This window comes from Peromyscus maniculatus, chromosome 20, assembly GCF_049852395.1.
Source record: "Peromyscus maniculatus bairdii isolate BWxNUB_F1_BW_parent chromosome 20, HU_Pman_BW_mat_3.1, whole genome shotgun sequence".
NCBI classification, from domain to species: domain Eukaryota; kingdom Metazoa; phylum Chordata; class Mammalia; order Rodentia; family Cricetidae; genus Peromyscus; species Peromyscus maniculatus.
The window spans coordinates 45,623,217-45,645,441 of NC_134871.1; the positions used below are offsets into that span (position 1 = coordinate 45,623,217).

At 45.9% G+C, this 22,225-nt stretch overlaps 1 protein-coding gene across 3 annotated transcripts in view; it reads left to right on the forward strand.

Annotated features, from left to right (window-relative positions):
- The window catches only part of Mroh1 (maestro heat like repeat family member 1), an 80,056-nt gene that overhangs the window by 1,520 nt on the left and 56,311 nt on the right, over positions 1–22,225 (forward strand). For all 3 annotated transcript variants that reach the window (XM_006989346.4, XM_006989345.4, XM_076556171.1), the window contains exons 2-4: positions 10,150–10,251; positions 12,415–12,493; positions 13,878–14,023. In XM_006989346.4, coding sequence (XP_006989408.1) covers positions 12,472–12,493; positions 13,878–14,023 — 168 coding nt within the window. In that variant the 5' untranslated portion in view covers positions 10,150–10,251; positions 12,415–12,471. The remainder of the gene's footprint in view (positions 1–10,149; positions 10,252–12,414; positions 12,494–13,877; positions 14,024–22,225) is intronic.

Genomic DNA, 22,225 nt, shown 5'->3' on the forward strand with positions numbered 1-22,225 from the left:
TCTGATATCAAAGTAAAATGGAGCTGAGGATGAGCTGCTTTTGTTGGCTTGAAACTGATGTCCAGACAACTGTCTTATTCAAAGCTGCATCTTGTCGTATCTCCCTCTGTCAGGGGTGACTGTTGAGGGACACCAGAGGTGGAGCCTGTGGGACCCGTGCTTGTGGGGTAGCTTAATTTTCTTTCCTAGGGCTCACGGAGGCCCCGGTGAAGAGCAGAGTTGCTGCTGCTGATCATCGACTCCAGGCCACCTAATACCTTTTTATTGAGCTGAGGTGTTTTGAGTCAGACACCCTTGCCTGTGTCAGGGCACACAGCTTGTTCACTTGGGGAAATAACACCAGGCAGGGCTCTGTGGCTCTTGTAAGTAACTGGCCAGAATTCAGAGAATACTGGCGGCTGAATGTGATATAGATTGTGCTTTCTTCCCGGAGCTTAAGGGGCCCCCTTGCTTCAGAGGTTTGCATGTAAGCCCAGCGACATAGTTCCAGGTAGCTTATTTGAGAAATCATATTCTTAGTGGATAGTGAGCAGTGAGCTCTTGACTGTATTACTGTGGGACACCACCTCGAGTTCTTGCTAATGACTCTAGAAGTTGCGTTGACTCTTCTCTGGCCCAGTTCCTCCTAGGTAGGGCGTTCTGTGACTTTGTGTGCCTGGGCCCACCCCCACCCCTCCATCCTGCTTTGGGACTATGTTGTATCTGAGACTGAGCCCAGCAGGAGTTTGCTAAATGTGCATGTTCATACTGGTTCTCTGTTCATACAAAAAAAAATGTAGGTGCTGTGAACTGGGTATGGTGGTGTACACCTGTTTAAAAAAGGAGGAAAGAAAGAAAGGAAATAAGCCTTCTATATAGAAAAGAAAGACCCCCATCAACCCTATCTATCCATCATCTCTCCTCTATTTTGCTTTTGCCTTTCAGATTTGCCCCAGCCTGACTATGAATACTCACATACGTAAATGTCTGTGTCCTAGTGTAAGAACATCTGTGAATGATGGAGAAAGGGGTTGACAATTCAGACGGGTAGTAGCCACTCCTCAGGCTCTGTCACTGGTACCAGCACCTCGCACCCAAGGCAGTCCTTGTCCTTACCATGTCAGATGTGCGTAGAGCTTGCTGGTGCCTGGCTTCACTCCCAGTCAGAGCCTTTGAGTGTAGGTGCTCAACATTATCCCTCGTTGATATAGTAAGCACATTAAAGGCTGTCTGGCTCTGGAGCCATGTCCTTAACGGTCTGCTTTGCTACACCGTCTCTCACCTTTGGAAAGACAGCTGGACATACACTTTGTCCTAAGGGGTGGTCAGCACAGTCTCTGCATGTCTGTTGGTTATATTCTCTGGGAATTCCTGGGTGTCTTTTTTCTTGTTTGTTTTAGTAATGTTTGAGCTCTGTTTGCACATTAATATTAGGTAGACTAGCCTCTTGTTACATGCTATGATTTGTTCTACATTTGCCCAAATCATATATTTATATTTTTGTTGTTTTTTTTCCTTTGAGACAGAATCTCTCTTTTATATAGCCCTGACTGTCCTAGAACTCCTTATGTAGACTAGGCTGTCCTTGAACTCATCAAGATCCACCTGCCTCTGCTTCCCAAGTACTGGGGTTAAAGGCATGCATCACTACTTTTTTTTTTTTATTACTTTTAAACATTAATTAATGCTTATTTATTATTTATACTTATGCATATGTGTGTGTACCTGAATGTATGTGCAGGGTTCTTGGGAGGTCAGAAGAGGGCATGGGATCCTCTAGAACTGGAAATGTAAGTGGTGATGAGCTGTCATATGGGTTCTGGGAACTGAACTTGGGTCTTTTGCAATAGCAGCAAGTGCTCTTGACAGCTGAGCCATCTTTCCAGACCTAGTTCATACATTTTAAAAGGGCTATTCTAGTTTGTTTGTTTGTTTTCAGTGCTGGGGACCAAACCCAGGGCCCTGTCCATACTAGGCAAGTAAGTACTCTAGCACTAAACTACACCTGTAGCCCCTGATTATAGCCATCCTAAAAGGTTGAAGGCATAGCTCATTGGACTTCCACCCCCCCACCCCCCAAATCAGAAGGACCTTTATTTGTTGATGGCAAGAAGATGCAAACAGCATACAATCAAAACTTATTTGGCATTTAATTAACTTTTCTTTCTCTGAATCCAAAATGAGAATTGGATTGTTTCACCCTTCCTCACTCTCCCTTCCCTTTCTCTTCTCTCTTCCTTTCTCTGTGGGGGAGGTTGAATCCAAGTTCTTGCACATGTTAGGCACGCAAGCCCCTAAGTTATATCCCTAGCACTGGGAAGAGGATGTAGGCCTTGTGCATCTTCTCCGGGTCCTGGTCTACTAAAGAGTGCTTTTAAGCTGTGCAGCAGGTTCCTTAAGTGCTCTCTGGTGAACTCTTATCCTGGTGCAAGTGTTTGGTTTTTACCTACTTGTTTCTCCTCTGCTTCCTGTGTACTACATGTTATTGCACTGAGTCCTTCAGCTAGTGACAGGAAACTCTGGGAGTGTTATCTTGCCTTCTTAACATGGGCCAGGCCCTTCATCATTGTTAAGTTCTGTTTTCTTTGAGATAGGGTCTTGCTATGTTGCCCAGATTGACTTTAAATTCGTGAGCCCTGCTAATTTTTGGTATTTTAACATGTGGCATGGCTGGGGATGTAGCTTACAGGTAGTGTTTGCCTGGCATGTGCAAAGTCCTGAGTGTGATCCTTAGCACCATAGAAGGAGGGAGAGAGGGAGGTGAGGGAGAGAGAAGAAGGGAGAAGAGAATTAAGAAAGTTAGAATTAGTGCTGGAGAGATGGCTCAGAGGTTAAGAGCACTGGCTGCTCTTCCAAAAGTCTTTGAGTTCAATTCCCAGCAACCATATGGTGGCTCACAACCATCTGTAATGAGATCTCATGCCCTGTTCTGGCCTGCAGGCATACATACAGGCAGAACACTGTATACAGAATAAATAAATAAATCTTAAAAAAAAAAAAAGAAAGAAAGAAAGTTAGAATTAGTTCTCTGTACCCAGACTGATCTTGAACTTGTGAGTTCAAGGGATCCTTTTGCCTCAGCTTCCTGAATATTTTGGACCACAAGTATGTACTACCAGGCTTCACTTTGAACTTTAAATTTTTTTTAGATGAAGTGCTATCTGGGTTTGCTTTTTGTTTTGTTTAAAGATTTATTTTTCTTTTATTTGTATGAGTGTTTTGTATGTCTGTCTGTATGTATGTGTGTATGTATGTGCACTATGTGTGTCTCCGGTGCCTGCAGAAGCCAGAAGAGAGCACCAGATCTCTAGGAACTGAAGTTACAGATGGTTGTGAACCACCATATGGGTCCTGGAAACTAAGCTTTGGTCCTCTGCAAGACCAGACCAGTAAGTGCTCTTAACCACAGAGTCATCTCTTCAGCCCTGCTGTATACATTTTGTGTCTATTTTAGATTTCTTTTCCAACTCCAAGACTACATTTACCTGTGTTTTCTACAAGCTCTTTTATGGTGGTTTTATTTTTACACTTAACTCTTAAATCTATAAAGAACTTACTTTGAGGTAAGAGAAGACTTGAGTTGTTTTTGATTCAAGTTCTACTTTGGTCTTGAATACTTTTTGTTCTCTTTTTTGGTTTTTCGAGACAGGGTTTCTCTGTGTAGCTTTGCGCCTTTCCTGGATCTTGCTCTGTAGACCAGGCTGACCTCGAACTTACAAAGATCCGCCTGTTTCTGCCTCTCGAGTGTTGGGATTAAAGGCATGCGCCACCACCGCCCAGCACTTTTTGTCCTTTTTTAGATGTATTTCATTCTTACTTATGTGTATATATGTGTGTCTGTATATATGTACACGTGTTTCAGGGGTTCCTGTGCAAGGCATTAGATCATCTGGAGCTGAAGTTACAGCGGTTGTGAGCTACTGGTTGGGATGCTGGGAACTGATCTCAGGCTCTCTGGAAGAGCAGAAAGTGCTCTCAACCACTAAACGCTTTCTGCTTTCCAGCCCTACTTTCTGTTCACTAGTATTTTATTTTCCTTTATTTGTTGTTGTTATTGTTAAGTCTTTTTGGTGTGGCGGCTCAAGCTGGGGGTCTTGTGCGTACCAGACACTTGACTATTGAGCTATAGCTCTAAACCTGTGCCTTTGTGTGTATGTTGTTCTTGAGACAGTCTCCTACACTGGAAATTGTCCTCAAGCTTATTGTGTAGCTGAGCATGACCTTGAAGTCTTGAACCCCACTTCTCCCTGCCAGGTGCCAGGATCTGCCTGCCTCTGCCTCCTGAGTGTTGGCATTAAAGGTGTGCGCCACCACACCTGGCCACGGGCTGTGCTTTGTTGCTTTGTTTTCCTGGTGATATTTGGTCCTATGCCACCAGGCTTGGCCTACTATGCACTATATATAGTTTTATACACTTAATATAGAACAGATCCTCCTTTTGATATATTTTTCGAAATTTAATTGGCTGCTATTGATTTTTTTCCTATGAACTGTGAATCTTTTCATCCAGTACACTCCAAATTGTGTATCACACATTAAGAAAACATGAGGCTTACAAGAGGATTTCTGATCTGTTACTTTTTAGATTTTTTTTTAAAACACTGGGTTTTTTTTTTTTTTTTTTTTGTTTTTTTAATTTTCTTATTTATTTATATGTATACAGTGTTCTGCCTGCATGTGTCCCTGCAGGCCAGAAGAGGGCATCATTACAGGTGGTTGTAAGTCGCTATGTGGGTGCTGGGAATTGAACTCAGGACCTCTGGAAGAGCAGTCAGTGCTCTTAATCACTGAGCCATCTCTCCAGCCCCTAGATTTATTTATTTTATGTGTATGAGTGTTTTGTCTGCATGCATATATATGTACCATGTACCTGTGGTATTCAGAAAGAGGGCATCAGATCCCTAGGAACTGGAGTTACTGGGTGAGTCACTGTGTGGGTACTGGGAATCAAACCTCTGTCTTCTGAAAGAGCACAAGTGCTTTTAACTGCTGATCCATCCAACCCCAGGAAGCAGCTTTTGTTTTTGTTTTTAAACTTGTGTGTAGACCAAGATACAAATGAAAACTTTGTCCCTGCTCATTGGAGAAGGCACACTGAACATTCATTCATACTTAGTTCTGAGCCCATATGTTCTCTGTGAGCAAAGGGTTGTGGGAATATCCAGCAGGGATTCCTGAGTGTACAGGTGGACAGGGTACTGGTTTGGACACAGTGGAACTTACCTCAGAACCAAAGCCAGCAGCCCAATGCCTAGGCTATGAGTTGGGCTCAGGAGCAACATTAGAAAATCAATACATTAGAGATACACTTCTAGATCTATTTGAGAAGTATCAGTATTTTTTTGAGCAGTGTATCTCTTAGCAATGTATGGTAGTTTTAGCGTGTCCTCAAGCACATCTTTTGTTGTTTATCTCTAAAGATGTCATATATTTTTGTTATGTTCTCTAGCAAATGGCCTTTTTCAACCATTGTTAGTATGTGGAATAGAGTGATTCCTGTGTAATGCTTGTATATTCTGTGACCTCTTTAAGCGATCTGATTCTGTTCCCAACTGCAGATTCTGTAGGTTCTTTTTGTATAAAATAGATTACCTGTGAATACAAATTTGTTGCTGCTTCTTCCTTTTTCTTTTCTTTTCCTTCCTTCCTTTTTTCCTTTTTCTTTTCTTTTTTATTTGAGACAGGATCTGACTGTGTAGCCCTGGCTGGCCTGGAACTCCCTGTGTAGACCAGGTTGATCCAGAATTCACAGAGATCCACCTGCCTCTGCCTTCCAGAGTGTACAGCCACACCCAGTTACTTCTTCATCTGAATGCTTTTTTCCTCCCCTTGTCTTATACTACACCAGCTTGACCTTTCAACCTGCCCTTGGCAGCATGTCCTTGAACAGAAATGGTGCAATCTGAGCTCCTTCTTTTTTTCCACCTTATATACATGAACATAGTTTCTCACAGTGATGCTGATGTTTAGGATAGGTTTTTCTTTTATTTTTTCGCCTCCTTCCCCTCTTCCTCCTTTGCCTTCTCCCCTCTTCCTCCTCTTTTTCCTCCTCCTTCTCCCTCCCTCCTCCTTCTCCCTCCTCCTTCCTCCTCCGTCCTCCTTCCTTTTCCTTCCCTCCTCCTCCTTTCCTCCTCCCTTCTTCCTCCTCCTCCTCTCTTCCCCTTTCTCCTCCTTTTTTTCTTCCTCTTCCTCCTCCTTGTCCTCTTCCTTCTCTTTCTCCTCTTTTTTCTCCTCCTGCTTTGACACAGGGTCTATTAGTAGCCTGGTGTTAGTAGCCTTGGTGTTAGCAGCTTTGGCTAGTTTGAACTCACTGTTATATTAGTTACTTTTCTATTGCTGTGATAAAAACATCACGACTAAGGCAACTTATAGAAGAAAGCATTTATTTGGGCTTATGGGTCCAGAGGGTTAGAGCTAATGATGGTCGAGCTGAGGAAGCAGGGGGCAGAGCCAGAAAGCTGAGGGCTCACGTCTTGAACTGTAAGCATGAAGCAGGGAGAGAAAACTGGGATTGGCTTGGCTGCCTTGGGCATTGCCTTTGCTCCCAGTGCAGGCACTGTCATCTTCTAGCTTCCTCTTGCTGCTGCTTTTCCAGTGACTTCAGGTGATCGTGTCTCTCATGCTTCTTGAGTGTCTTGTAACATTTGAATTCTTCACGATGTGTTACATTATGCCGTGTGGGGACCAGGTCCTGGAAGGGGGTTACGGTCCTGGAAGCGGGTACAAGTTCTGAGGGTCCAGGTGTTCACATTCCTTAGGGAGACTGAGGTACCACCTGTATATCAGACTTCTCATACTGCTTGGCCTTGAGCAGCAACTGTAACCGCATCTGTCACTCCAGCTCATGCAGCTTGACGCAGACATGCCGGCTAATGAAGTCCAGCTCTCTGCTCAGCTTGTCCTGCTCTTGATGTCTTTGGTGTTGGGAGCCTGCAGCTTCTCCCGGAAGTGCTGGTCTGTCTCTAGCATGTTGATGACCTCCTGAAAGTGTTGGTGGTAGTGCAGGCCCGTGTCTAGGTTCTTAGTGGCAGGGCTGTCCTCCTAATGGGGCGACCCGTGCTTCAGGGACACGACTGGATGGTAAACAGCATCAGAAGTGGTGGTAGGAAGAGGACTCTGGGGGCACAGAGTGCGGTATGGGGGCTGGTTTCTCCTTACAAAGAAGGCTTCCTCTCTTTTGTTGAGACCAGTCTCATGTAGTCTAGAATAGCCTTGGACTTGCTGTATAGCTAAGGATGACCTTCAACTCCTGATCCTCCTGCTTCACTTCCTGAGTGTGGGATTATGTTCTTGTTTTTTTAAGACAGAGTCTCATAGATCAGACTGGCTTGGGACTTGATGTATGGCCGGGGCTGGTTCTATGCTCTTGGTTTCTGGTTCTAACTCCTGCTTAGTTAGATGTGCACCACACCTGGTTTATGCATCAGACCCAGGGTTTGTGCATGTCAGGCAAGAACTCTACCAATTAAACTACAACCTCAAACTTTTTCCATCTTCTTACTTTTGACCTCTTTTTCTCAGAATAGTTATTATTTCCTGTAGTTTCTTGGCTATATGAAATGCAGTTGTAATAACTGAATGTCCTTGTCTACTAATTCTTTTCTTTGTGTTATTTCCAGGTCAGTTTGTGCTGACTGAATCATTTTCATTATGAGTTTTGTTTGTTTTTGCCAGGGTGTCACTATGTGGCTCTTGCTGGCCTCAAACTCAGAGATCTGCCTGCCTCTGCCTCCTGAGTGTTGGCATTAAAGGTGTGCGTCGCCACACCTGGCCACGGGCTGTGCTCTGTCGCTTTGTTTTCCTGGTGATATTTGGTTGGGTGCCCCTGTCATTTCACCTTGTTGGCTCTGGACATTTTTGCACTCCTATTTTCAGTCTTGAGTGTTGTGGCAGGTTACTTGGACACAGCTTTTCGTTTGCTTAGGCGAGACCAGAGCAGAGTTTTAGTTAGGACTAACTTTTTTTTTATTACTGGGGTGTGAGTGTATATGATGCATGTGTGTGAGTACTGGCACGTGAATGCCACTGTGTGCTTGTGGAGGCCAGAGGACAGTCTTGGGGAGCTGATTCTCTTATTCCAGCATGGGTTCTGGGTATTGAACTTAGGTCACCAGCCTTGTATTGCAATAGCAAGTGCCTTTATCTTTTGAACCATCTTGCTAGTCCAAGACTAACTTATTACTGGGGCAGAACCCTTGTGAGAACTCTACCCTGCGTCTGTGAGTTATGATACTTCCCACTCTAGCCTTGAGCAGGCACCAATCCTGCTCTTTGTATGCTTCAAATGTCTCTGCTTACCCTTCTGGATGGATGACTCTTTCCCTGGACTTGGGTAGTTTCTTGTATCTCTGGGATTAGTTTTCTTTCTTTCTTTTTAAAATTATTTTTAACTATGTATATGTCTATGTGTGGGTATGTGCACATAAGTGCCTGAGGAGGCCAGAGGTATCATGCCCCTGGCCCGAGTTACAGGTAATTGTGACACTGTGGGAACCAAACTCAGGCACTCTGCAAGATCAGTTCATGCTCTTAATTGCTGAGCTGTCTCTCCTGCCCATTGGGTTAGTTTTCTAATGCTGCAGTAAGACAGATTTATTGTGATAAAGACCTTTCAGTCTTAAGTCCAGCAGTAGGGGGCTGCACTGTCACTAGAGGCTCTGGAGACCCCCACCCCCTTCTGTTTTCAGGTTTTTGGCAGAATCAGGCACTTTGTATCTATAAGGCCAACGTTCCCACGTGCTGGTTGGTTTTGTTTTGCTTTTGTCAGCTTTATACAAGTTCGAGTCATCTGGGAAGAGAGAACCTCAGGTGAGAAATGCCCCCACCATATTGGGCTTTGTGTGGACAAGGATGGGGGGCATCTTTTGAATGATGATTGATGTGGGGGGGCCCAGTCCACTCTGAGCTGTACCATCTCTGAGCATGTGGTCCTGGAAAGCAGCCGAGCAAGTCTGTAAGCAGCGTTTCTCCATGGCTTCTGCTTCAGTTCCTGCCTTGACTTCCTGTCTTCATTTCCCTCAGTAGTGGACTGTGATCAGGATGTATAAGCCAAGTAGACCCTTTCCTCTCCAGTTGGTTTCGGCCAGTGTCTTATCATAGCAATGGGAAGCAAAGTAAGACACCCCATTTTCTTTTGACTAAGCTGAGGCCATCTCACTCCTTGTCTTTGGGACTTCCTTCCTCCATTGTCAAAACAAGCAGTGGTGGGTTAAGCCTTTCTCATGCTTTGAATTTCTTCTGCCTTTTCTGTCTCTATTTCTTCTGATTCTGCTGGGGAAAGTCTTCTGAGTTTACAAGACTCATGTGACTAGATTGCTCTCACTCTGACACTCCGTGATAATCCTCACTGCTTCTAGGTCTGTGTCTTGAACCTGACTTTCGAAGCCCTTTGGCCATGTAAGGGTACATGCTCACACATTCTGGTTCTGCGTTTGGGCATCTTTGGGGCTATTACTCTGCCACTTTTGCTTTGAAAGAGAAAAGGATTATTTTGGTTATGATTTTAGCTTTGTTTTCTAATATCTATCATCCGAGAACTGCAGTTTCATGATTTTTGTTTTGTTTCATTTTGTTTTTTCTTTCTTAAGACAGGGACTCTCTCTATAGCCCTGGCTGTCCTGGAACTCACTTATGTAGACTGGGCTGGAACTCAAAGAGATCTTTCTGCCTCTGCCTCTGCCTCTGCCGGGATTAAAGGTGTGCGCCACCACCGCCCAGCCCACAGTTTTATGCTTTATCCAGGTCTGGTTGTTTTGGTCAGGTGAGTTGTTTCCTGCTGTACTCACATCTGGGTTAGGGGCAGATGACCTGTGGTGGTTATTGATTTTTGTTTGCTCCTCTTTAAATAAGGGCTTCTGCTGTGCATAAGTGTCTGTGCATCATACCCCCTTGATGGGGACAGGGTTACCTTTCCTTCTGGATGCTGGAGGTTTACACTTGGAGCTTTTCACAGGGAAGGACATCTATCCCTGACGCCTGTACCTTGTAGGCTTAGCACAGACTGGGAAGGGGGAGCTTGAGTGTCCATGCCAGTTAAGCCCCTGCGTGTCTCACACTCTGCCTGACAGCTGATGCTGTTTCAGCCTTCTTGGCTTGGGACCCTGTGCCTTTTCCTTGCTGGGGCAGAGATGGGACCTGCGTGTTCATTTCCTGTTTATTTGTTCTTTTTAGATGCTTTCCATGAAGGAAGTCCCAATGCTGTGCTGATGCTGCCGTCGCCCAGGCAGAGCGCTCTGCCTGCCTTCCACCCTCCCCGGTGCCTGGGAGTTTCCGGTCTGTTCATTTTACCTTGTTTTCAGCTCTCAGATTCCCAAGATTTAATTTCCACTTGCGTGTATGCACTTAGGTGTATTTTATTTTCACTTGTGTGCAAATGCCCTGCCTCCAGAGCATCTGATTCCCTGGAACCGGAGTTACAGGCAGCTCTGAGCCACCCAACATGGGTGCTGGGAACCAAACTCTAGTCCTCTGCAAGAGCAGCAAGCTCTTAACTCTTGGACCATCTTTCCAGTCTCTCGGTTTATTTATATACTTTTTATTTTTTAACATTTTTAAATTTTAGCCAGGCAGTGGTGGTACACACCTTTAATACCAGCACTCAGGAGGCAGAGGCAGGAGGATCTCTGAGTTAGAGGCCAACCTGGTCTACAGAGCAAGTTCCAGGACAGCGAAGGCTACACAAAATAACCCTGTCTCAAAAAACCAAAAGCAAAGCAAAACAAAACAAAAATATAGTTTTATTCTTTGTGTGTATGGGTAGTTTTGTCTTGCATATATGTCTGTATGCCACATGTGTGCCTGGTGTCCACAGAAGCTAGCTAGAAGAGGATGTTGAATCCTCTGGAACTGGAACTATGGTTCTAAGCCACCATGAGGGTGCTAGGAATTGAACCCAGGTCCTCTGGAAAAGCAGCCAGTGTTCTTAACCACTGAGCAATCTCTCCAGTGCCCTCAAATTTATTTTTTTAAAATACACTTTTGGGGACTGGGCAGTGGTGATGTACACCTTTAATCCCAGCTCTCAAGAGACAGAGGCAGGTGGATCTCTATGAGTTCGAGGCCATCATGGTCTAGAGAGCTAGTTCCAGAACGGCCAGAGCTACACAGAGAAACCCTCTCTTGAAAAACAATAACACTTTGGGGCTAGTGTGGTGGCATATACCTGTGATTCTTACACTTGGGAGGCAGAGGTATGATTATTGCAGATGCAGGCTAGCCTGGTGTACATAGTGAACTGGACTCTGGAGATCTGGATCGGGAGATTCTCAAAAGAACCAGCCTCCACTTAAATCCCATGTATTTTCTGTTATTCCACTGGGAGAGTGAATACATGGGATTGATTTGTTTTGTCTCTTTAACATTTTATTTATTTTTAATTAATTAATTAATTAATTTTTTTTATTATGTATACAGCATATATGACAGCTGGCCAGAAGAGGGCACCAGATCTCATTACAGATGGTTGTGAGCCACCATGTGGTTGCTGGGAATTAAACTCAGGACCTCTGGAAGAGCAGTCAGTGCTCTTAACCCCTGAGCCATCTCTCCAGCCCTTTTTTATTTATTTTGAGACAGGATTTCTCTGTGTATCCCTGGCTGTCCTAGAACTCACTCTGTAGACCAGACTGGCCTCGAACTCACAGAGATCCACCTGACTCTGACTCCCAAGTGTTGGGGTTAAAGGCGTGCATCACCACCCCCTGGCTTTTCCTTGCTTTTTAATTCTACTTCCTCTATTTCCAAAGATTGATGTAGTTTTTCACTTTGCCTTTTGCCTTAGGTACATGGCTCTGATCAGGAGGCCATGGTATCCTTCATCTTTCCCTGGAGTAGGTTGGGAAGGACTGATGAGTGGGAGGTGATTGAAGGAATAAAGACGTAGAGGATTATCTGAGATGGAGGGCCCTGGCACCAGAGTGTACCTGGCTATGCTGAGGGTGGGCAAGTCTCTTATCTTCTAGGTTCTTACAGGATATGACCTAGGACTTGAGCATGAGACCACATAGTGAAGAGGCACAAACACTTGGTCGTTTGAGGGGCTTTATCTTTGTGACCACATGAAGCTGAGATGACACAGTGTGGGAGAGCTCTGGTGCCCACGACTCACCTTAGGGTGAAGAGGAAGTTGCCTTAGTTGGGAGAGTGGCCATGTCTGCTAGTACTGTGAAGATAGCATCATATGCCAGCCCTGGATACACCATGCTACTGTCCTGCTGGTGGGGGCTGGAAGCTCAGGAATATAGGAGAGCTGGGGGTTCCTGGGGATCATGGACCTTTCTTCCTGTCCTGAGTGGATCAGCCAGCTGTGATAGAGATCTTCCCTAGTCCCTAGGACAAATTCATTTAAATTGTGTGTTTTGTGTATAAATAGCAGCTAATCCTGGACTTATGTGTGGTGGAGATAATGAATAAAATCCTATGTTTCCATTATTCTAGGTTGGGGAGGAAGCTATCCATCTTTACACTGGACAGGTGGAAGCCAAGACCACAGAAATGACCAGGCCCTACGTAAAAAGTGAGTGCATGTGGGAGGCACCTCCTGTCCAGCTGCCCTCCAGCTGTTAGAGCAGCTGAGGCTTGTGGCACTCCATTGCATTCCCAGCCCTGGCAGGAAGTTAAAGATGTTGGGATGAGGGAGGGTGGTGCCTACATTTTTGCTGTGCCTGGAGGCCAGGTTCTATGTGTACATGATGGTGTGAGGGTGTGGCTGCTTCCATCAAGCTTACAGTTGGAGAAGCCGTGCTGAGATGTGCTTTAGAAGGGCTGGGTATGGTTTATCGAGTTGAATTTGGCCTTAGATGCAATCAGATCTTATTAATTGGATCAACCTACGTATTCAACTGTTCTGTCTGCATGTGTGCCTGCATGCCAGAAGAGGGCACCAGATCTCATTACAGATGGCTGTGAGCCACCATGTGGTTGCTGGGAATTGAACTCAGGACCTCTGGAAGAGTAGCCAGTGCTCTTAACCTCTGAGCTATCTCTCCAGCCCAACTGTTGAATTTTTTAAATGGAGAACTGTTAAAAAAAAAAAAAAAGTCCCCCTTCCTGCTCAGAATAAGGAGCCCTTCTCAAAGGGGAGAAAAGTTCTGCTAAGGTGTCTGTCTGTCCTGTTGCCATTACAGGTGCCTCCAGATATCCTCTTGTGACAGTGTGATGTGGGCATGGTGTCTGGGGAGCAGAGGGCAGTGTCTCCGGTGTGCTGTCTTGCTTTCATTGCAGAGAGCTAGTCTCATTTGTTGATTCCTTGATTTACATCTGGCCTTGCTAGGCAGAGTCCCATGGGACAGATGCTGTGGGCATCTTCATTTGCTATTTATTCCCAGTGTCCAGATCCTCCTGCCCAGTGCCATCCTCCTACATGTAGGAGTTGGGTGTGTGAAGTCCAATCTGTTCTGTGTCCCATAACTTGAGGAACTTTCTTGAAGTACCTATGTCCTGGATCCTTTGTGGAGCCCTATGAGTCTGAGGATAAGGTGGTGTGGCCTTGTAGAAGTCCAGGCCTTATCATAGCTGGAGCAGCCTTGGGAGTGCTCCTAAGGCTATCACCTCTGACTCAGACCCATAGCTTCTCAGTGATGACCAGAGTCTGAGCCCTATGCCGTTTGAGCCAGCAGGCTGCACACTCAGTGTTCCTGGTCCCACAGCAGCATGGGAGCAGAGCTGGGGACAGTCGGGGACTGCGGTTGGTACAGGGGAAAGGAGTGGGTTTTATGAGAGAGGACAGCTTCAGGTCAGCAACGACTGTGAGGCAAGTGGCCATGCCTGTTGGCCCCGAGACGCTGGGCTCGTCATTGTTCTTGGCTGCGCCATCCCCTCTGCTAAGTTTATATCCCAGAAGCTGGTGGGTGTCAGCCATGGTGTGCCTGGGCCTAAGACCCTGGGCTTTGTCCCTGCAGAGCTGTCCTTCACCCTCCTGGACTCCATCACCGACAAGGATCCTGTGGTGCAGGAGCAGGTCTGCAGTGCCCTCTGCTCCCTCGGAGAGTCGCAGCCAGGAGAGACACTCCGTGCCTGTGAGGAGTACCTACGGCAGCATGACAAGGTACCTCTCTCTCTGGTGATGGTGAGGTCATCGGGAAGCATCTTCATCTCTGGGGTTGGGTGATGAGCCAGTCTCTCAGTAGAAAGTGCCCTCTATATTCCCAGATGATGATAGACGGGTCTCCTCCATTTAGAGAATGGCTGTGTCCTATGAACTGGTGGTCCCATTATGAGAGGACTGGGCTGTCACTTCAGTGGACAGCACTCATGAGCAGAGGCTGTTGGCTGTTCCCTTTTGCACACTGAATGGAGACAGGGTGGCTCCCTTGCCTGAGTACAGGTTGTTTCCAAGTCTTGTCAACTGAATGTCTATGGCTCTTGAGAGTCCAGGCTCTGTGTTGGCCTTGGGGGCTGCTCCAGGTTTGCGAGCTGCCAGCCCACTCTCCATTCCCCTTCCAGAGAGCTGTTCTAAGGAGAACACAGGACCTCTGCTACCCTGATACCTCCCAGTGGGCAAGCATGGCTCATGTAGCAGAGCAAAAAACTTGGGATTCTTTTTGATGCTGTGGGATGTCAAATTGTGAGCCCCAGACTGCTCTTACCTCATGAGCTTCCTTGTTTTGCTTTGAAACAGGGTCTAGCTCTATAGTACACGCTGGCCTTGAACTTGTGACCCTTGTTCCTTAGTCTCTACAGTGGTGAGGTTACAGGCGTGTGCCACCACAGCTGGCTATTTATTTACTATCATTTTGTTTTGGCTTGTTGGTTTTTTTGTTTTGTTTTGTTTTTAAGATTTATTTATTTATTATGTATACAGAAGAGGGCGCCAGATCTCATTACAGATGGTTGTGAGCCACCATGTGGGTGCTGGGAATTGAACTCAGGACCTCTGGAAGAGCAGTCGATGCTCTTAACCTCTGAGCCATCTCTCCAGCCCTGTTTTTTGTTTTTTTGAGACAGGGTTTCTGTGTGTAGCCCTGGCTGTCCTGGAACTCACACTGTAGACCAGGCTGGCCTTGAACTCACAGAGATCTGCCTGCCTCTGCCTCCCGAGTGGTGGCATTAAAGGCATACACCACTACCGTCAGCCTCTCCTTCCATTAAAAAAAAAAAGTTTATTTTTATTGATGTTTTTTTCTGTGTGTGTCAGAGGATGCCTGTGGAGGCCAGAAGAGGATGTTGGATAACTTAGAGTTGAGAGTTACAAGAAGCCTAATGTGGGTGCTGGGAACTGAACCTGGGTCCTCTGGAAGAGCAGCAAGTGTTCTGAACTGCTGTGCCGTCTTTCCCACACATCTTCTGTCTTTATGTGGACTCTGGAGATTGAACTGGGCTTGTCAAGCTTGTATAGAAGCAGCTTTTTGCTGAGCCATCTCTTCAGCCCCGTGGACATAAGTTGCATTATGTTGCCTAGACCATCCTCCCTATCCAGTCTGTCTTGTCTTGTCTTGTCTTGTCTTGTCTTGTCTTGTCTTGTCTTGTCTTGTCTTGTCTTGTCTTGTCTTGTCTTGTCTTGTCTTTTCTTTTCTTTTCTTTTCTTTTCTTTTCTTTTCTTTTCTTTTCTTTTCTTTTCTTTTCTTTTCTTTTCTTTTCTTTTCTTTTCTTCTCTTCTCTTCTCTTCCTCTCTCTCTCTCTCTCTCTCTCTCTCTCTCTCTCTTTCTCTCTTTCTCTCTCTCTCTCTCTCTCTCTCTCTCTCTCTCTCTCTCTCTCTCTCTCTCTCTTTCTTTCTTTCTTTCTTTCTTTCTTTCTTTCTTTCTTTCTTTCTTTCTTTCTTTCTTTCTTTCTTTTTGAGACAGGGTCTCTCTGTCCTGGAACTTACTCTGTAGACCAGGCTGACCTTGAACTCACAGAGATCCACCAGCTTCTGCCTCCCAAGTGCTGGAAATAAAGGTGTGTGCTACCACACTCAGCAGTCTTCAAGTGTCTTGAGTGGTCAGACCACGGGTACATGACATCTTTCTCCATGGGTATTTATCTTATCTGCCAACTATCTCATGTGGAAACAGCTTAGGTCCATGAACATACCCACTAACCCTGCTGTGGTCTGTGACACCTGAGGTGGAGGATTCCTCCACCTCCATTTCCAGCCTCTTCTGCTGGCGCTGCAGCTTTATTTAGCTTGTCAGGAGGCTGACTAAAGCTGTCTTACTCTGTAGTCTAAGGGAGCTGCCATATTTGGCATGGCTTGAGTGTCTACTCCAGCTCCTCTTTGGGTTTGAACTACACCATGTGTTTTGTTCTCTCAGAGCCAAGCATACCATAGTGGTGCTGGCTAAGGCCCTTCTCTGTGTGGCCGAAAGGCTGCTTTGCTCTCATGTACTGGTATCAGAGTTTGGTCGTCAGGCAGGAGTTAAAGGCCGGCAGATTGCTGAAGGGTAAGGGTCACTTAGGGCAGCTCCCAGCAAACGAATGTGGCCGCTGTGCTCACTTCCTGTAAGTTTTTTCACTGAGTTTAAAAACCAGAACCAAAACCTGATATCTCACTGCATGGCCACAGTGGCTGTCTGTTGAATTGAGAACTCTGGTCCTGATACTGTGAGGTGTGGCCTTTCCCCGGCCTCTCCCATTAGCTGCTGCCTGCTGTTCTGAGAGGCCTGGGCCTGCTGTGCTGTGCTCTTTGGGCTCTGTAGGCCATTGTTACCATGCTTAGGGCTGGCAGCAATCATACCCCAGTGTGGAGGCCAGCCACAACATTGGCTGTTGAGATACAGCTAGAAGTGAAGCTGACTGAGGGACATGTATATAAAAGTCATCAGAGCCTGTCTTAGTTCGTTTCTGTTGCTGTGAAGAGCACTGTGACCACAGCAACTCTTACAAAGGAAAACATTTAATTGTGGTGGCTCACTTAGGGTTTCAGAGGTTTAGACCATTATTGTCATTGTGGGAAGCAAGGCAGCATGCAGGCAGACATGGTGCCGGAGATGGAGCTCAGGGTTCTTACATCTTGACTCACAGGCACAGGAAGTGGTCTGAGACAGACACTGGGTGTGACTTGAACATATGTGAGACTTCAAAGCCAACTCCACAGTGACACACTCCCTCCAACAAGAGCACACCTACTTCAGCAAAACCACATCTCCTAATAGTGCCACTCCCTTCGGGGGCCATTTTCTCCAAACCACCAGAGAGCCAAACATCAAAACATAAATCAGTGTTTGATTCTGTTTTAACCAGAGTAGAGACATCACTGCGGTCCCAGTTAGCTTGTCAGACATAGCAAGAAATACACACCCCGTCTCTTTACCAACCTCTCCCGCTGGCATACCTCCAGATGACCAAATACAAGCAAGCAGCCCTGTGGCAGGCACAGCCAACCCATCTTCTGATTCTATTCCATTCTGATACCTTCCACCATGAGGTCATGCTGCACTCCACAGCTGAGGACTTGGCCCCAAAATAGCCTTGCTTCAGATGTCACTAGCAAAGCTCTGGTTTTGACATGTGTGTTTGGAGTTCCTCAGACTACCTCCTTGGAATCTATTAGTTGCTAGATTGACTTTTGCAACTCACTAAAGACTTGACTCACATTTTACCCATTTATCATCAAGGATGGGACAGAGGATATGATGAACACCGGGGGAGATGTAGAGGGTGAGGCATGTGGGAAGGATGTTGGGTTCTCCTGTTTCTATGGGTGTGCCACCTCCTGGACCCTCCACATGTTTCACTTCTGGGAAGTTCTTTAGACCCTGTCCTTCTGGGATCTGTCTTACCGACACTTCATTAAGTGGGCGTGATTGGTACATCACTGGTGATTAGATGTCAACCCTTACCCTCAGTTCTTCTGTCCCTTCCAGGGGTTGGAGAGGCTGGAAGTCCCTCCTGTGTAGCTCTTTCTTTCTTGGTCTTTCTTGTTACCAGCTCCATCCTGAAACTGCACAGAGGCTTCCAGCTACCAATCGTCTCATTAGCTTGCAGAAGGACACATTGGTGAATCCAAGAATTTTAGGAATCTGTGCCATGAAGTCAGACACAAACCAAATATGTCTTTCACGATGTCACTTTTTTTAAAATTTTTATTTACTTTTAAAAATTTATTTATTTTTTAAATTACACTCATGATATTCATTACTTACACTCATGATATTAATCACATTTGTGGTATTCATAGATTACATTCACAGTATTCATTCAATTATATATATATTTAAATAAAATTTTATATATATATTTATATAAAATAATATATATACATATATATTATTTTAAATATCGAATGGCATTTCTGGAAGCGGGTAGGAGGTTAAATACAGGCTTACAGCACAATGGGAGAACCCCGGAGGGCAGAAGTTCGCTACTGATGTTTTACAATCTTGCATCTAAGCTGTTAATGCCCATTATTCAGGATATACAAACAAGGAACTTCCCTTAAGCATTCAGGAGGGTGGAACCTGGCAGGAAATTAGCATTGGGAAGGTATCAAGGTCAAGGTCCGCAAGCAAGGCAACAGTTACCCAAAACGGGGGCCAAGGCCCTGTAGGTCCCCCTTTTATTAAAAAATGAGCTTCTGACTTGGGTTGCGTGGGACGTCAGCAGGTCACCTTACCCATCATGGAGACGCCTGCCCAGGCCACACAGGTGCTCTGTCTTAGGTTGGTGAGTGCCCCCCAGGCATTACCCATCTCTGAATACTCATTATCATACTGGCTCAATCATGTGTGAGCTGCAGAGTTAACTGCTGCCAAAGATCTCAAAGTGGCACTGGGCTTGCAATCTGTGTGTTCGCTACAGAAAAGACCAACAGAGGTCCTATCTCACCCATAGCCAGTAGGCTAAAGGCAACTGAGCCATTCCCTTCCTTAACGAGCCTTACTGCAAATTGGAGTCCTTGTAAGATAGTATTCCAAAAGCAACTGGAACTTGAGTTTATAAGTTTATAATTTTCAAAGCCAATCGAGATGTATATAACTACTGAATTAAATTTATCATGCCCAATAGAATGAAAGATTAACTAACTGTGGTAGCTACTTTTGTTGCTAGGGTGTCCACTATGCTAGCTGTAGTAAGCAATTATGAAATGGTAATCCCAGAAACAGTAGCAGCAGTGTGCGCACGATGTCACCTTTTAAAGGGACTAAAATAGGAATATGTTTTAGGCCTTTGGAGTTCTTGGCTTCAGGAATGTGCTGATACCACTGCTGTAGGGGGTGTTGCAGCCATCCTTTTGTTGTTGTTTGAGACAAGGTCTCTCTGTCACTCTGGCCATCTTGGAACTCACTATGTAGACTAGGCTAGCCTCAAACTCCAGAGATATGCCTACCTCTGCCTCTGAAGTGCTGGGATTAAAGGTGTGTGTCACCATGCCTGCTGGATGCAGTCATCTTTTGAGCCTTGAGTCACATGGTGAAAGTCACACCTATAGATCTGATGGTCATCAGGTCATGAGTTCAGCCTCATTGCAGACCCATTCAGATCAGGGAAAAGTAGAGGCCACTCCTTGGTGACTCACTAACATGAGAACCATTGAACCAAATTTGGTGATCTACTAACCTGTGGCTTCCCCTTAGCTGTATGCTTCTAGCCTTGTGAAGCAGATGTGATCAACATCCCACTTCAGGTACTCTAGGGAGTAGAACCTACCTCCTCCTTGGGAGGGCCAAGTTGTCACACTATCCCTACTTTAGTGCTCTGCTCATGACTCTCTCAAGAGCAGTATAACATGGCAGTAAAAGTGTGTGTGTGTGTGTGTGTGTGTGTGTGTGTGTGTGTGTGTGTGTGTTTGAGTCAGGGTTTCTCTGTGTAACCCTGGCTGTCCTGGAACTAGCTCTGTAGACCAGGCTGGGTTTGAATTCACAGAGATCTGCCTGCCTCTGCCTCTTGAGTACTGGGATTAAGGACTTTTTTTTTTGTGTTTTTGTTATTTGTTTTTAATGAGCAAATGGGAATGATCCCACCAGGACATTTTCATTTTATCTAGAAATGAGACATGTCCTGTACTTCCAGAGCTCATGGCTACCCACTTTTTCATAAGAAGAGGCCCTTGAAGAGCCCCACTGAGGACCCTAACACAGAAAGGCATGGGTGGCCTACATGCATTTTTATAATTTTTAAAAAATTTAATTTTTTAAAAATATTGTGTGCATTGGTGTTTTGCCTGCACATACGTCTGTGTGAGAGTGTTGGATCCCCTGGAACTGGAGTTACAGACAGTTGTAAGCTGCCATGTGGGTGCTGGGAATTGAACCCAGATCCTCTGGAAAATCAGCCAATGCTCTGAACTGCTGAGCCATTTCTCCAGCCCCACCTTTTTAGTTCTGTGTTTGTTTTTTCAAAACATAGTTTCTCTGTGTAGACTTGGCTGTCCTGGATCTCGCTCTGTAGACCAGGCTGGCCTCAAACTCACAGAAATCCACCCACCTCTGCCTCCCAAGTGCTGGGATTAAAGGCATGTGCCACCACCTCCCAGCTAAAATTTTTAATATTAAGTTTTTTTTAAATGTTCTTAAATTTTGCTTTTTATTTATATATATATGTATGTGTGTGCCTGCTTGTCCATGTGTGCACCACGTGCATGCAATACCTGTAGAGGCCAGAAGAGGGCGTTGGACCCACTGGAGCTGGAGTTACATGTGTTTGTGAGTCACCTGATGTGGGTGCTGGGAACTGAACCTTGGTCTTTTGCAAGAGCATCAAGTGCTCCTAACTGCTGTGCCATCTTTCCAGCCTCTATATCTGCTTTTTTGAAATATGCATTCTCTTGACATTTTCCTTAGAGAGTCCAAGGTCACAGAACCCATCTGTGCCTTTAATCCCAGCATTCAGGAGGCAGGGGCAGGTGAGATCTGCAGGGGTGGGGGTGGGTGGGGGGAGGACTTAGAAGCCTGGGAAGACCATGCAGTGGTCTTTGTGCCTCTAGGACCAAGAGCCTGGAGGAAGCTGGAACCGTTTGCTTTAGAAAGAGCTGGAAGAGATATTCTCACTGTGTCATCCGAGCTGTGCTCCAGCTCCTAATAATTTTGATTGGATAAAAGCATACCAGTTCATATTAATTTTCTGTTCTCCAAAGAAAGCATCAACAACCCTTCCCCCTCCCCATGACATGCTGGCCATGGCTTCTGTCAGGGAAGAGACTCTTGTAGGAACACCATGTTCCTGGAAAGAGAAATGTGAATCCAGCCAGCTGAAGTGGCTGTCTTCCTCTGTGACTGACCAAGAACCACCATCTCAGAGTGCATCTCCCCTTCTCTGGGGCATCAGCATGCAAGGATTCAAAAACCTTATCCTGAAGAAACAAAACACAGGGCAGAAGCTCTTTCCTTAAACTGGCAGGTTCCTTGTCTCTGGAGCTGTTTGTGATCTATACTGATTACTTCCCAGAGTGAATGTCTCATCCACTGTGGGCTCAGGAATGAAGGGTAATCGTTTGTAGCTCATGTAGCAGCCAACAAGCATGTCTCATCTGCCTCTGGGCCAGGGGACTTGGATATCATGTGTGGCTTGTTTGCGCTCTCTCTCTCTCTCTCTCTCATTCCCTTCCTCCCTCCCTCCCTCCCTCCCTCCCTCCCTCCCTCCCTTTCTCTTCCTCCCTCCTTCTCTCTTTCTCCCTCCCTCCCTTCCTTTTTCTTTCTTTTTCTTTTTTTTTTTTTTCAAGACAGGGTTTCTCTGTGTAGTTTTGGTGGCTGTCCTGGATCTCACTCTGTAGACCAGGCTGGCCTCGAACTCACAGAGATCTGCCTGGCTCTGCCTCCCAAGTGCTGGGATTAAAGGCGTGCCACCACTACTTGGCCCCTTCCTTTCTTTTTAAATTGTATTTTTCATCCTGACCATTGTTTCCCCTTCCTCCTCTCCTCCTAGTCCCTTCCCCACCACCTCCCCTCTGCCCCCCACCCCCCACCCCATCTACTCCTCCATTTCTCTCCAGAAAAGGGCAGGCCTCCCATGGATATCAACCAAACATGGCATATCAAGACGAGGCACCTCCCCTAGCATTAAGGCTGGATGAGGCAACCAGTATGAAGGAAAGGGTCCCAAAAGCAGGTAACAGAGTCAGAGGCAGCTCCTGCTCCCACTGTTAGGAGTCCCACATGAAGACCAAGCTACACACTGTAACATATATGCAGAGGGCTAGGTGAGTCCCATGCAGGCTCCCTGGTTGTCAGTTCAGTCTCTGTGGGCCCCTATGAGCCCAGGTTAGTTGATTCTGTGGGTTTTCATATGGTGGTGTTGACCCCTCTGGCTCCTACAATCCTCCCTCCCCCTTTTCTGCAAGATTCCCTGAGCTCTGTCCAGAGATCTAGGATAGAACCAAAAGAAGGGGGCTGGG